At 41.8% G+C, this 14,855-nt stretch overlaps 1 protein-coding gene across 3 annotated transcripts in view; it reads right to left on the reverse strand.

The window, feature by feature from the left end:
• The window catches only part of ADAMTS12 (ADAM metallopeptidase with thrombospondin type 1 motif 12), a 296,380-nt gene that overhangs the window by 114,749 nt on the left and 166,776 nt on the right, over nt 1-14,855 (reverse strand). For all 3 annotated transcript variants that reach the window (XM_087443173.1, XM_014781569.2, XM_087443172.1), the window contains exon 6: nt 1,549-1,673. In XM_087443173.1, the coding sequence (XP_087299299.1) occupies nt 1,549-1,673 (125 nt within the window). The remainder of the gene's footprint in view (nt 1-1,548; nt 1,674-14,855) is intronic.

Below are 14,855 nucleotides of genomic sequence, written 5' to 3' on the forward strand. Positions count from 1 at the left end.
GTAGCATAGTGCTTGGCCCATATCAAATGCTTCACAAATGCCAGCTATCATTAACTTATTCGTTGCTTCATGTGAGAATGAGGGGAGATGCTGCTTCTGCTTTCAGGGAAAGAACAGAAACAGAGCTGAGACACAGCTGCCAATGCTGGTCCCAGAATCCAGGATTCTTTCCTAGAGACAGGTCCTGTCTGGACTGAAGTCTTCCCCCAGTTTTTGTCCAGGTCCTCAGTGCTCCCTGGCTGCCTGCTGGCTCCCCAGAGCCCCTGTGCTTACATTCCACACACACACACACACACACACACACACACACACACACACACACACACACCAACCTATTCCCCTGGGAGCTACTGATCAACCCAAGGTGCCATAGGTCCTAAGGAACCTAATGTAATAGGTTTATGCCACAGACTTCTTTTGGAACATGTTTGCATTCAACCAAAGTTTTGATACTTTCACTCAAAAGAGTGACTCTGATTGTTGGAGTTTCAGCTCAGGGTAGGGCAGACATTTAGATAGGGTGGGGTTGATTATCATCTCTTATAGGCATCCTATGCACTGGGATGATCCTGTCAAAGGGACAGATGATAGGCCAAAATGTTCAGGGGCAGCCTGTCCTCTCCAAGGAAAATACACACCCAGGGCCTTCCAGTGCATGAGGTTTTCTGTGGCTGAAGGGCCAGGCCAAGAGGCCTCCTCTACTACACATTCCTGGATTTCTGTCTGTCTCTGAATCGGCATAGGAGTGCCCAGTGAGACCTGACTTCCCCCCATTAAGGTAAGCCCTTCTTTTGTCTAGATTAAAATCATGTCTGGTATATTATAGGTGCTCAATAAACATTTACTGACTCAGTGAGCAAACATAGCTTCCCAAGAGCCTGGGTTGATCAGGAAAATTCACTGGCTTTTCACAGCTTTGAGTCCTGGAAGGTGTGATGATTCATATTAGCACCACAGGGTCTATCTGTAGTCAGAACAACACAGTACCTTCATGAGGGTATAAGGGAGAAAAGCACAAGCAAACCACTCTGCCTATTCAGGGAGGACCTGCTCCCCATGTTCTGCCCTCAACATCAGTCAGGGATGGGTTACAAGGAGGACTGATTTCCGTAGAGATAGCTTCATGTTTCTCAGTTGGAGGAAAATTAAAAAATAAAATAAAAACAAAGGATCAGAAATCCCATGATTAAGAGTTACAGGAGACTTTAATGAGGATCTGCCAACAAGTTTCCTGATTGTTTATAGAACTGCACAGAGAAGCCAATATTAAAGATGAAATCATCTTTGGGATAGGAAAGAGGCCTGCATTTTGCCAGCAGATGCAGTTTATTAACACAGAGAGTTTTGTCACATTTAGCAAGTTTGCTAACTACCCCCTCACTGGTATGGGAGTCAGGAGTTGTTTAGATCATAGAAGCTGCCTTTAAAAACGACCAAGAGCAGCAAAGAGTAGTAAGAATCTCATGAGTCTGAATATCTGGCAACCCTTTCACCTGTCATACCTCCCTGCCTTGCAGCCCCCAGCTTCCACAATAGTCTCTGGGGTACCTGGTGAGAAGGACGGCCACATCATGATGGGCGGGGTTGAGGTCACTCTTGGGATTGATGCTCTTCTGCCACTTGCAGAAGCTGGACAGGGTCTTCTCTGCGTGATGAACTATTTTCAATCCTTGCTGGAGAAAGAGGAGGAAGAGATTGCATGGGTGAGCTTACTGTGGCCAGGGCCCACCACATTAGTCCCCAGAAGCAGCCAAGTGAGATGAGCTCTGAGTGGGTGCCTCAGACACTTGGTAGGAATTTGGCAGAGGCCAACTTACTCTTTTGGGCTAACCCCCAGCTCTAAATACTACCACTCTCATGACTTCCACTGAAAAAAGGAGAGAAATGATCACTGGGACAAGCAGCTCTTGAGGAAAAGTTAAAAATATATTAGCAAAGAGCAACAGCTGTTTGAAGTTCTATTTCTAGTGGCTCTCTGCTTTTTAAGCCAATACAATTCCAAAGAGACATTTTTATTTCTAATGCACAATGAACAGATTTTCAACAAAAGTTTCTTCTTTTCATGAGGTATCCTGCAAGCCTGGGGTTGCAATGAATGTTTCCTTGCCCATGGTTTCCATCTTGGTGAAGGGTGGGTGAAGGGCAGAGGGTGACGTAATCTCTCCAGGCTTCTAACCAGTTAGGATCATTGGTTGTCTGACAACAATTAGGATGCTATAGTAGATGCCCCTGGCCTGCAACTTCAAGGGCTCCTGAGTCATCCACCTGGCTCAGAGTTATTATTGGGGATGGGAGGAGAGTGCTTGTTCCAAATAAACTAGATGAACACTTGTCAAATGGGGGATGAGGAGAAAGGGATAATCAGCTCTAGAGGGACTCCAGTTTAATTTGAATTTCTAAAGGAGAAATTCTTTTCCCTTGCCCCATTTCTTTGGGGTCTCTATACAGAGCCATCCCTGGGACAGGGTGGATTCTACGTGAAGAATGACTACCTCCATTGGCCTACTCTTATCTGAGTCTGTTACTCTGGGCTCAGCCCAAGAACTTCAGTACAGTTTCTGCATCAAACTATGAGCTTGCTTCTCCACTATTCTGTATTTTGCTAAGGCCCACACCCAAATCAAACAAGGCCCGTGAGGATTCAGTTGCCTCTTAGTGGCACTCCCAGGGCCCCCACCCATGCTAATTAATGAGCACAGACCACCTTCCTTTCATGATAACACAGAAAGGTGGTTCATCACTCGTGAAAACTCATCGAACTGCTTAGCATAAACGATTTAAATAGAAGAAGCAGACTTCATTATTCAATAATCCTCATTGTTACATCATCCAGCTGAATGATGTATGGTAGGGGTAGAAGAGGGCTTCTGAGGGATGAGCTGGGCACAGGGGAGTCAGCCTCCTGTTCAACTAGTCAAGCTGTAGTTAGAATAGCAGCCCAACTGGAACAAATGGTCCCCACCCTCATGAAGAACTGGCCAGGTGGTATGAATCGGGAATGGAAGGGAGAGAAGGGAAGGGAAATGGAGAGAGAAAATATTTACTCTGTGCCAGATACTTGCAGACCTCTTCTCTTGTTTAATTTAATTGCATTTGCTCAGCATTATTTGTAAAGAAAGTATTATTAGTTTCATTTCATAATAGGAGAAATGAAACCTCTGAGAAGTGAAGAACCAGCTCAAGATCACTCAGCTCAGATATTGAATCAAAGACTATGAGAACAAGGGCTCCCAGCTGAAGCTGTGGTTCTAGTTGGTGACCAGCCTCACTAGAACGGTGTCTCAGTTCCAGCTCCTTCAGACAGGAAGGCAGATTATGAAACAAAACATCAATTATGATTAGATGTCTTTAAGGTCTGTTTTTAACCCCTACATTTCTTTGAGGTTTTTTGGGGGAGAGGAGGTGCGGGGAGGAAGTCTCTGCAGAGCACTCATTAATTAAAAAATAACTTAATACCACTTAGAATTGTTCCAAAAGAGAGGAAATACTTAGGTATAAATCTAACGAGACATGTACAAGATCTGTATCCCGAAAGTTACAAAACGCTGATGAAAGAAAAGACCTAAATAAATGGAAAGACATACTGTGTTCACAGATTGGAAGATTCAACATATGAAGACGTCTCATTCTCACAAAATTGATCTATAGTTTTATTACAATTCCTATCAAAATCTCAACAACGTCTTTTGTCGACATATGCAAGCTTATTCTAAAATTTATATACAAAAGCACAGGCCCAAGATTAGAGAAATTAATTTTGAAAAAGAAAAATAAAGTGAGATGAATCACTCTACCTGATATTAAGGCTTACTCTATAGTGACAATAACCAAGACAGAGTGGTAGTGGTGGAGGGATAGGCACATAGACCAGTGGAACAGACAAAGAACCCAAATCAGACCCACACAAGTACGCCCAACTGATTTTTGACAAAGGTGAACACAAAATTCAATGTTGAAAGAAAAGATAATCTTTTCAACAACAGTGCTGGAGCAACTGGACGTGAGTCTCGATCTAAACCTCACACTTTATACAAAAAGTAATGCAAAATGGATCATAGATGTAAATGTAAAATGTAAAACTATAAAACTTTTAGAAAAAAATCACAGGAGAAAATCTTGGGGACCTGGAGATAGGCAAAGAGTTCATAGATTTGACACTAATAACACAATCTATAAAAGAAAAAATTGACAAATCGGACCTCATCAAAATTAAAAATGTTTGCCCTGAGAGAAACCTTAAGAAGAGAATGAAAAGACAAGCTACTGAGTGGGGAAAATATTTGTAAGCCATATACCTGACAAAGGACTTGTATCTAGAATATATAAGGATCTCTCAAAACTCAACAATAAAAAAATCAAACAATTGGAAAATAGGCAAAAGACTTGAAGAGACATTTCACTGAAGAGGATACACAGATGGCAAATAAGTACATGATGTTCATCATTAGCCAACAGAGAATTGCAAATTAAAACCACAATGAGATATTACTACATGCTTATCAGAATGACTAAAATTAAAAACAGTGACAGCCCCACGCACTGATGAGAATGTGGCAGACCTGGGTCACTCACATGCTGCTGGTTAGAATGTAAAATGGCACAGCCACTATGGAAAAAATGTTTTTAATTTCTTCCAAAGCTAAAAATGCAAATGCTATATGACTCAGCAACTGTATTCCTGGACATTTATCCCAGAGAACTGAAGACTTACCTTCACACAAAAGCCTGCAGTAGAATGTTTATAGCAGCTTCATTCATGATAACAAAAAACTGGAAACAACCCAAATGTCCCTCAAGAGGGAATAGTTAAACAAACTGATATACACCATGGAATGCTTCTCAACACTTGAAAGGAACAAACTTTCGATACATGAAATTTGGATGGTGAAAAAAATCCAATCTCGAGAGGTTCCATACTGTATGATTCCATTTATATAACATTCTTGAAATGAAAAAATTATAGATAGGGAGAACAGATTAGGGCTTTTCAGGGTTAGGTCAATAGGCAGAAGGGAAGTATAAAAGAGTAGCATGAGGGATCCTTGTGATGGAACTTTTCTGTATTGTGCTAATGGTCACAAATCTACACGTGTGTTAAAATTGCATAGAACTAAATGTACACACACACGTGCATCAGCAAGTGCTTGTAAAACTGGTGAAATCTGAATAAGGTAGGTAGTTTGTATGAATATCAATTTCTTGGTTGTAATATTCTACTAAAGTTATACAAGATGTTACCATTGGGGAAGCTGGGTGAAGGATATAAAGGATTTGTCTTTATTATTTCTTACAGCTGCATGTGAATCTACAATTATCTCAAAGTAAAAAATTGTTTAAATATCTTAAAAATAATAACTGGTCTGAATCAAGGCTAGAGGGTTGCAACAGCAGATCTTATAAAGCACTTTTCAGTATAATTCTACATGCGTTACTTACTAACGATATGTGAGATCCCATAGTTTTGAATCAAATGGAACCTGTGATCTTTCAGATGGGTTACAGTGGGTAGGAGGAGCCCACACACATACACACTTACACACCCACACACTCACTCTAAGGTTCACTTAAGTTCCCTATTTAAATACAAAACACGCACAGGATCTGTATCCTGAAAATACAGCTTATAAAAGCTTGTTAGAGTCGAGGTGGCCACTCAGGCAGAAGCAGATGGAGCCCATCTTGCAATGTTCTTCTTTGGCTCACAACGTTCCTAGTGGGGGCACAGCTCAAAGAGGGATACTGCCAGATCAGAAAAGCTCAATTTTTTGCTTCAATGTTGCCCTTTTATACATTGGTTGGACTCACCATTTTGGAAAAACTTACATACCAATCCATGTGTGTTTGTTTAACGAGAAGTGAATGTTTACAAACACCCACTCTCCCTGGTTCCTGAGCCAAATCCAGTGTCAGTAAGGACACATCTTCATCACCATGGAGAAAACAGTCATTTTCCAGATGTTGCAGAATAAATTCTGCTTCCAATTTTCTCATCATTAGGAAAAGAGCCCATTTCTCTGAAGGACTTAGCATTCCAATTATGCATCCAATCCTCTCATTTAAACAGTGAGAAAATCCAGGCCAGAGAGGGGCAGTACCTTGGCCAAGTTACACAGCAAGTTTTGGCAGAGAATGGCTTAGATTTCAGGATTGCAGCTACTAGTCCAGGCCTAGTGGTGTCTAAACTATTGAAGACTTCTCTAAACTTCTTGCTTTGAATAACTGGAAAGATTTAGCAATTTGCCAATGGATGAGTATAGCTTATTTCAACTCCCCCACCTCACACTCCCACCCCCCGTGAGGAGACAAACACAGGCAGAGACCCTCTACTTCTGAGATCCCCAACTCTCTGTCTTCATCTTACTCTCTGACCACTTCTCAGGCTCTTCCAAGGGCTCTTCTGCCCTTCTTTTGGCTCACTGCTTAGTTCACTCTCAATCACAGTCATATTTTGGGAAATCATCTATATGCTATTAACTCTCAAACCTATGTCTCATTCCAAACCTCTCTTGGAGTTCAAATTCATGTACCCAAATCTCTTGATGGACACCTCCTTCTGGATCGCCCCACAGGTATCCCCAACTCAGCATCCCTGAAACCCCTTCCTCTCAGCTTACCTGCTGTTCTTCCTGTATTTTCTGTCTTAGTTACAGGAGCCACCATCAACCCAGTTGCCTAATCTAGAAACACCAGTGTCCTCCTATTGGTCTCCTCTCCCTCCATATCCTGCGTCCCAATTTGTCATCATGTGCTGCTAATTTTATCCTCCTCTCCATCTATACTCCTGACTGCCCTAGCTCAAACCTCATCATTTTATGCTCGGATTTATGCTTCTAGTATCTCTTAATTGTTCTCCTTCTTTCTTCCTTATTCTCTTTAAATCCATCCTCCTTGCTGCTGTCAGGTTGATCTAGTCAAAATCAAAGTCTGCCCAAATCATGACCCATGGCTCAAGACCGTTCAAAGTCTCATGTTCAGAAAGCTCTCCCTCCATTTGCAACCTCACAGTTTATGCTCCAGTGACATTAAAACTGCTTGTACTACCATTTCCCCCACCCCCTACAGACATGTCATTTTTCACCTTGCTTTCTTCAAACTGCTTCCTCTACCCAGAATGCCTTTCTCTCCTCTCTTACCCCCTTTAACCTATTCAACATCCATTCATTCTTTAAGACTCAATTGGGGCATTTCCAGGAAGCCTTGCCTGCCCCCAGTCTGGATTAGGTTCCCGCCAATATATCTGGTGTACACTTGGCTCACAACACTTGCTGTACTAGGTTAAAATGATCAAATCGTGTGCCTGTTTTCCTCCTCAGCTCCTCCAGAACAAGGACTGAGGTTTATTCTTCTCCTCATCTCAGGCACTGCACATAGCCTGGTACATAGCAGGTGTACTGATAACACGCAGGATGCACAGCACCCCTCAAGGAATGGAGAAAAGGTAAAGAATATATCTGTTGAGCCAGAGAAAAGTGAAGATTATGTGGGTAAGAGGTTTGTGGTGAGTCAGTAAAGACACAAGATCTCCTGCTGATTAGGGAAGAAGAAGGTAAGGGGTCAGAAGTTTGAGAATAAAGCAGAAAAGTCTGTAACAATAACTCTGGTGTCTGTAGTAGAAACTGTTGGGAGACAATTCTACATGGGTCTCATGTTTCTTCACACCATCTGAGAAAAGGCACTGACAGCTTTTGTATCTTTTTAAGGATATTGTATAGCAAATCAGCCTTGGAAGACAGAGATAGTGTCTTCCTCCAGGGAAGAGGACAGATTTATTTGCTGTCAAGAATAATAAAGATAATGGCTCTTCTGGGGCAAAAGTTGACGTTTGCTTACAACCTTCTTCAAAGAATTGGAGTTTCCTTATCTTGGGGCTCCTCAGCTGGGATAATCTTCACTGTCTAAACAGCATCCAGCTGGGCTGCCCATATCACTCCCATGGGACTTAGGGGACAAAAGGGACAGATGCAAACATGAAGCTCACGCTACATGTTGTGCTGTGAGTAATAAAGTCCTTTGTCTCTGAACTAGAGATCTCATGTCTTCCCCCCAGCATCCATGAAAGTATGGCAGGATAACTTGTTAGCTTGCAAGGAGAGTAAAATCTAAGACTCTTCATAGTTCTTGACAGAAATGAGGAGAATGGAGAATAGGTGATCAAGCAGTAGTGAGAATTATGTCAAGGTTGAACCAGCTAAATATACAGGCTGGGTCTGCACGGTTGTTGAGATTTTCTAGCAGCAGAACTATTGGGAAGGGAGTAAAGGAGAGGGAAAGGAGCTGAAAAATAAAGAGATGTCAACAGAGGGGATTCTTCTTACATCCCACTGCACAAGAGCCATTCTGGAATAACCCGGGGAATAGTTATTGATGAGGAAAAAAAAATGTTAGGGCCCAAGATCTACCCTCAAAATCTTGCTTGCTTTCTCTCTTTTCCTTTTGTCAGTTCCTCTTACAGACAAAGCAAGGGCACAATTAACCAAGTTGCTGATATTTGCAGCTGGGTACCTTCCCCCTGTGTAGAACTTTCGTCTACAACATGTGGTATTTAACACAAATTCAGTGACAGAGTCTTCAGGGTACCTTACTGCTTTTCTACCAAATGTCATGATTCTTCCAGGAGGTTTTAATTGAGCACAATTTTTTTCAGCCCCCTCAGCCGCTTAATCTCCAAGTCTCATAAGACGTTAAGTCCAAGAAACAATCATTTAGTTTCTTGAATGCATTTGATCACAAGAGACATGGAACGAGTAATTAGCTATGACTCAAAACTATGCAGCCCTAAGCATGCACAAGGTGCCAAAGAACTTCAGAGAGATTGTGCTGGCTCACAATGAATATGGGGAGGCTGGTGCTAAACATTTTCCATAAAGCATCCTCATAATTATTTGAGCTTGTCAAAACAAACCCCCCTCCACACTAGTTTTCCCCCATTTCCTTTGTAAACAAAAATAGATTTCCCTTTTTGTTCTTTCATCGTTTTTTCTCACTTCATTTTCTCAAGTGATTCCAATTCACTTCCCACTTCCCCTTTCCTATTCATTTGAGTATGTGACCTTATAGGACAGGGAGACGACCCAAAGGAAATCAGCCACAGCACACAGAAATAGCCCCAAACGAGAGATAGAAAATGATTTTGCAATAACGTGGCTTTTGTTATAAATTGTTCTCTCTCTTCGTAAGCTCTGTCTGTAATGAAAAAAAAAAATCTTGTATTAATTTCCTTGGGAAGTCCTGTTGGCAGCTTGTGATTCAATGTACACTCTGGTCATGCTCTGCTAGCCAGGCTTAGGTTCCTGGAAGAAAAAGAGAGGGCAGAGAAGAGAAAAGCAGTAAAAACTTCAATCTGAAAACTTCCCATGTGCCTCCAAGGAACAACTCATCTATCAGAGGAAAAGATATTTGATTAAAAAAAAAGTGATGGGTGTACAAATTCTTTGCCAATATTTTTGATATTTATCCTGAAAGAGCAGCAATTATATAGATTATTACAGACCCACAAATCACCCTCGGGGCAGGGGAAATCACCAGCCTGAATTTCCAAAGTTAACAGACTTTTAACTCCAGAGTCTCACAAAAGTAAACCCAACACTAAATCACTCTGAGACCAAAGGGGAAATTCTCTGTGAAAACAGCCATCTCCTTCCTGCCTGTCAGACCTACTGCTGCTCCTTCAAGCCAGCCTGATACCCTCAGGAACCACCCTGGAGGCACAGTGACGTGGGGCCCAGCTGGCTGCACCCCAACTCACTCCCATCCCAGTTTTGTCTCTATCCTGTTCTTAAAAGAAGTCTCCATCTTCTTATGATCCTCATCTTGTCCTTTACGTTTTTTATTTTCCTTCAGGGACTTTGATACAGTTTCCTCATCTGTGAAATGAGCATAATAATAATGAGTTTACAAGATTGTTGAGGGACCTAGATGATGATGATCTTAAAGATAAGAATAATAAGAATGATACTAACAAGTAACATTTATTGAGGGGTTTCTACAAGCCAGATACTATGCTAACTATTAGATGAATTAACATGTTTGATTTTCACAGCAACCCTAGGAAGTAGGTATTATTACTTCCATTTTGCAAAACGAAGAAATGGAGGCACAGGCAAGTCAAATAACCTACCAAAGAGTATACAGCTAGAAAGGGGTGGGACTAACTTTAAATCTTGTACTCTCCACCAAGTCAACTGCTCACAAGAGTTGGAGGGAAGAGAGTAATCCTATCTCAAACCTCTAACTCAAAAGCGGAGCAGGGCTGCCATTGAATAAATTGGTCTAAAGTGGTTTTGAAGGGGGAAGAGACCAAGTTTGTGGCCCAATCCTTGAGGGAGAATGGAAAATTCAAAGGATAGGATTAGGGTCATAAAATGAAAATGAGAACTTGATTCAGGGCTGGATGGAGGCAAGACAGGAGAGAGAGCAAGCTGGCTCATATCTGAAGCTACTCTTTGATTCTGAAATATGACCACCTAGTCTTTGAGAAAGCCTCTAGGATGCTCCAAAGTAAATATCATGTCAGACTACCCTAATTTATTCTCAAAATGTGATGAGAATCCATAGTGGTTTGTACATGGCAGTAAATGACAAACAGAAACCACAGTTTATGTATGCAGATTAACCACAAAGTCTCTTAAACCCAACACAGAAAATGAAGTCCAATATAGGGTTAGGTGTCAGACGTGATTAGCATATGGAAGATGAGAGTCGTAGAAAGTCACTAATGGAAGAGACCTACCTCAGGGACCCTGCCTCATTATTTCCCACCTCATGTCACTTTCCACAGAGCCCCAGAGCCATCTTTCTAATGCCTTTCTCTCCATTTCATCTCTCAGTGTGGAATCATCCAGAGGCTCTCATAGAATTAGATCCAAATCCCCCTTAAGTCTTACATACTAATGGAGGAACGTGCATCACCAAATAGATGTAAAATTACTACTGTGATATGTGCTTTGAAGAAGAAACGCATGGTGTTGTTGGAGTATACAATAAAATCTTACTGGGCATGGAGGTCAGGGAAGGCTTCCCCAGTGAAGTGACACTTGAGCTGAGATCTGAGGGATTAATGTGTTAATTAAGTGAAGACAAGAAGGACGAACGTCCAGGCAACAAGACCAGGGGCAGGAGAAAGCACAGAGAGTAAAAGGCTACTGTCCTATCTGGAGAGCAAGGTGGGCATGATAAGAGATAAGAGAGGGAATCAGAAAACCAGTAGATTGCTTTTAGCCAGAGGTGGGGGTTGCAGAAGGAGTGTGAGGAGGGTGGATATGATCAGATTACCATTTTGAGATCATCCTAGCTGCAATGAGAAAACAAGATCAAAAGGGATCCAGGTAGACCAGAAAGTATATACAACTATAGCCCAGGAAAGAGATAACTGTATCTTGAATCAAAGTGATGTATATGGAGATGGTCAGACAAAACTGGTGGTACCTGATGACGGACTGGATATGGGTGGGGGAGAAGGAGGTGTCATGGATGCCTTCTGGATCTCTGGCTTCTGCAACTAGAAGGATAATGACATCATGCACAGAGACAGGCAACACTGGAACAAGACCAGGTGTGAGTGGAGGTGGGGAGGTTCTGCTTGGCTATTTTCTCTCCTGCCTCCAGCACAATCACACTGTTGCATTTTTTCACAACAGGTTTCTCAGCCCCCATTTTATGGTTCATCATCAGCGACGTGTTCACAGCTCCTCACATGTAAAGCGCTAGTTTAAGCAGTAAAGCTCTTGCCCATGCAGGTCCCTCTTCCCGGAATGTCCCTCCTTACTGGTTAACTCCCTTCTCATCCTCTGAAACCCAGCTTAGACATCCAAGCATCCTTCGCTCTCCCAGGTACTCTTTCACTCTTTTTTATACTCACAATAATCTCAATTTGAAATTTTCTATTTTGTGCAGTAGACTCTAAGCTCCTCTGAATCAGGAAATGGGACTTACATTCATATTTGTACCCCCAGAGGCTGGCACAGCATTTGACATACAGTTGATACACCACAACACCACAACTCTCTTCTCATCTACCGATGAAGAAAAACAGGGTATGGAGCAACGCTATGACTTTCTCGGAGTTACTACTGGATCATGACAGAGTCAGGACTAGAACTCAGGTTTCCTTGCTCAAAGCAGTAGTCATCTCCCCATACCTCACACTGTACTTTCTGCCTGTGGCTGCTACCCTGATGTTAGTTAAGGGCTGCAAGCACTGTTTGTTGTTGTTGGGGTTTCTCATTAGTCACGGAGTGAAATTAGTGAAAGAATAGCTTGAACCATTATCTGGGAATCAAGAAAATGAGAACTGTGAACTGCAACTCTCCAACGAGCCAGCAATTCTGGTGTCAAATCATGAACTTTGTACCACTTGGAGATTCTATAAAAGCTTGAAGGAGAAGGATTATTTGGTAAGTGGGAGGAAGGAAGCCATGATTTTTTTGCAGCAAATCATTTGTGTCTCTTTGAACTTGCAAAATGAGGATAGGAAGAAGAAAAGCAACGTAATTGTAACTGTGATAGGGTCAGAAAGGTAGTGGCCAACCATTCTTTCAAAGGACTCTGCTGGAGGCAAGACTTCAGTGGCACTGCTTCCTGGGAATGGACAGTTGTGGAGTTATAAGGGGCCCAATCCATGGAAGCCATACTTAGAGGTACTACTAGTGCTACTGCTGGGAGTGCAGAGGGTACAGGTTTTTCTTTCTCATACCCAGAAGAACCTGCCTTTTTTTTTGGTTTGAAAATCCTAAATTTCTGCACACTTTGTGGCTAAGCATGCATATATACTAGACCATTATACAATAGTGAAAATTCGTCTTCCAAGGTATCAAAGTATAATTTTCAAAAAGTTAAAAAAATAATTCTCATACAAACGTGTAGTGAGCACATATTAAAGATGTATTTAACTCGTTAATAAGGAGACAGGCAAGATGGCAAAGCTGGTTCAAAGGCACATAAACAAAATTTACGCAACTCCAGTCAGTGAAAAAAAAAAGAATGCTGGAAGGAGATTGCTAAATTAGATACAAAATTAATGTTCCACAGAACAATAAAATCATAATCTTCAGAGTTATCATCTCTGCTGGACACAAATCATTTTCATGTATCATCTCTACTGGACACAAACCATTTGTACCCTCTCAGTTTTCTGCATGTTAACACCAAATTTTACCGTGTCTAGGCCCTAATCAATAGTCAATAATAATCAAAGTTACACCCCCATAGAGTCAGATAGGTCATGTTAGATACTAAAAAGATACATAGTTTTTCTTTTGCCTGGTTTCTAAGTTTTGGATAAATTTTCCTAACAAAAGGTTCACAGGAGGGGAAATAATACATCCATTGGTATTCCAAGATATCCAAAGTGTGTCTTGAGTGACTGAGGGAAGTGGGGGTGGTAGGGGAGAGAAGAAGGAAAACGGATCCAGGCTCCAGAGACTATTGTTTTAAAATCTTCTAACTGATTGTGGAGGCTTCCCCTGCCCAGAAAACAATAAACCCCGCCTTGAGCATTTTGACCTCAGGTCTCTTGCTAATGGAGATTGGAATAATGCCCTTCTTCACCTATTTCAGCTGCTGGTTAAGCTCTATAAACTGCATAGGCATTTCATCAGGTTGGCTGGTTCATTCACTCATTATAGTTCACTTCATTCATTCATTCATGTCCCAGGCACTGTGTTAGGTGCTGGTGATATAGCCAAGAATACAGAAACACAGTTTCTGCCCTCAGGGAATTTATATTCTGATGGTGGCTGAGATAAGCAAGAAAAGAGTAAACAAATCCACAGAATATTAATGAATTGTGAGAGTGGTATCAATAAAGGAAGTAAACCGCATTCTGTGATGGAGAACAGTAAGTGGGCCGGCTTTGAGTAGGTTGATTATTGAGACCTCTCTGAAGAGGCAGCAATCAAACAGAAGCCTGAAGGTGCCAGCCATGGGCAGAGCCAGGGGAGAGCTGTTTCAGCACTGGAAACCTCAAGTGCACAGACCATGAGGCTGAAGAGTGCTTTGTGTGTTCCAGAACATACCTGAAGTCCAGTGAGCGTGAGAGTGGGAAGCAAGGCAGAGAGTGACATGAGGAAAGACTGGTGAGGGGGATGGAGACAAGATCACAAAACTCTCTGCAGAACATAGTAACAAATTTTGATTTTCTTCTAAAAACAACAGTAAGCCATTAAATAGTTTTGTGCAGTGGAGCAACTCGATTTGTATTTAAAATTATCATTCTAAGTGCTACATAGAGAATGGATTATGGGGAGCAAGGATTAAAATAGGAAGACCATTTGGGAGTTCACTGTGGTAGCCCAGGCAAGATATGATAAGGCCTAAACCAACATAATGACTGTAGAGATGATGAACAGTGGATGGTTTTGAGATGTACTGTGAAGGTAGGAGCACTGTGGGCCTCGCTGTTGAATGTGGAAGATAAGAAAAGGAGGAATCAAGAATGACTCCTAGGCTTACGCAATGGTACAAAAGCACTATTTACTGAGATGGGTAAGATGGAGGGTTGGGGTATCGGGGGAGGCAGAACTGAGATGATTTGGGCAGGGAGTAATCAAGAATTCCATTTTGGACTTATTAACTTTCCAAGTCTGAGCAGACTGTGCACGTTCAGGTTGAGATGTCAAGTAAGCAATTGGATATGAGTCTGGAATTAAGGTAAGAGGTCTGGGCTTGAAGTATCAGTTAGAGTCTCAGAATGTGAAAGATATGTAAGTCTCAGAGAATAGATGCAATTCCCAAGGGTAAAAGTGCAGAGAGACAAGAGGGCCCCGATCTGAGGGACACGTATTCATATGTAAGAGCTAAATAAACAGTATAAAAGGTTCAACATTTCCATGTCCCACCTAACTTTTATTGAAACCACC

This window comes from Ceratotherium simum, chromosome 18 (genome assembly GCF_057802395.1).
Source record: "Ceratotherium simum simum isolate JZ-2026a chromosome 18, ASM5780239v1, whole genome shotgun sequence".
Classification (NCBI taxonomy): domain Eukaryota; kingdom Metazoa; phylum Chordata; class Mammalia; order Perissodactyla; family Rhinocerotidae; genus Ceratotherium; species Ceratotherium simum.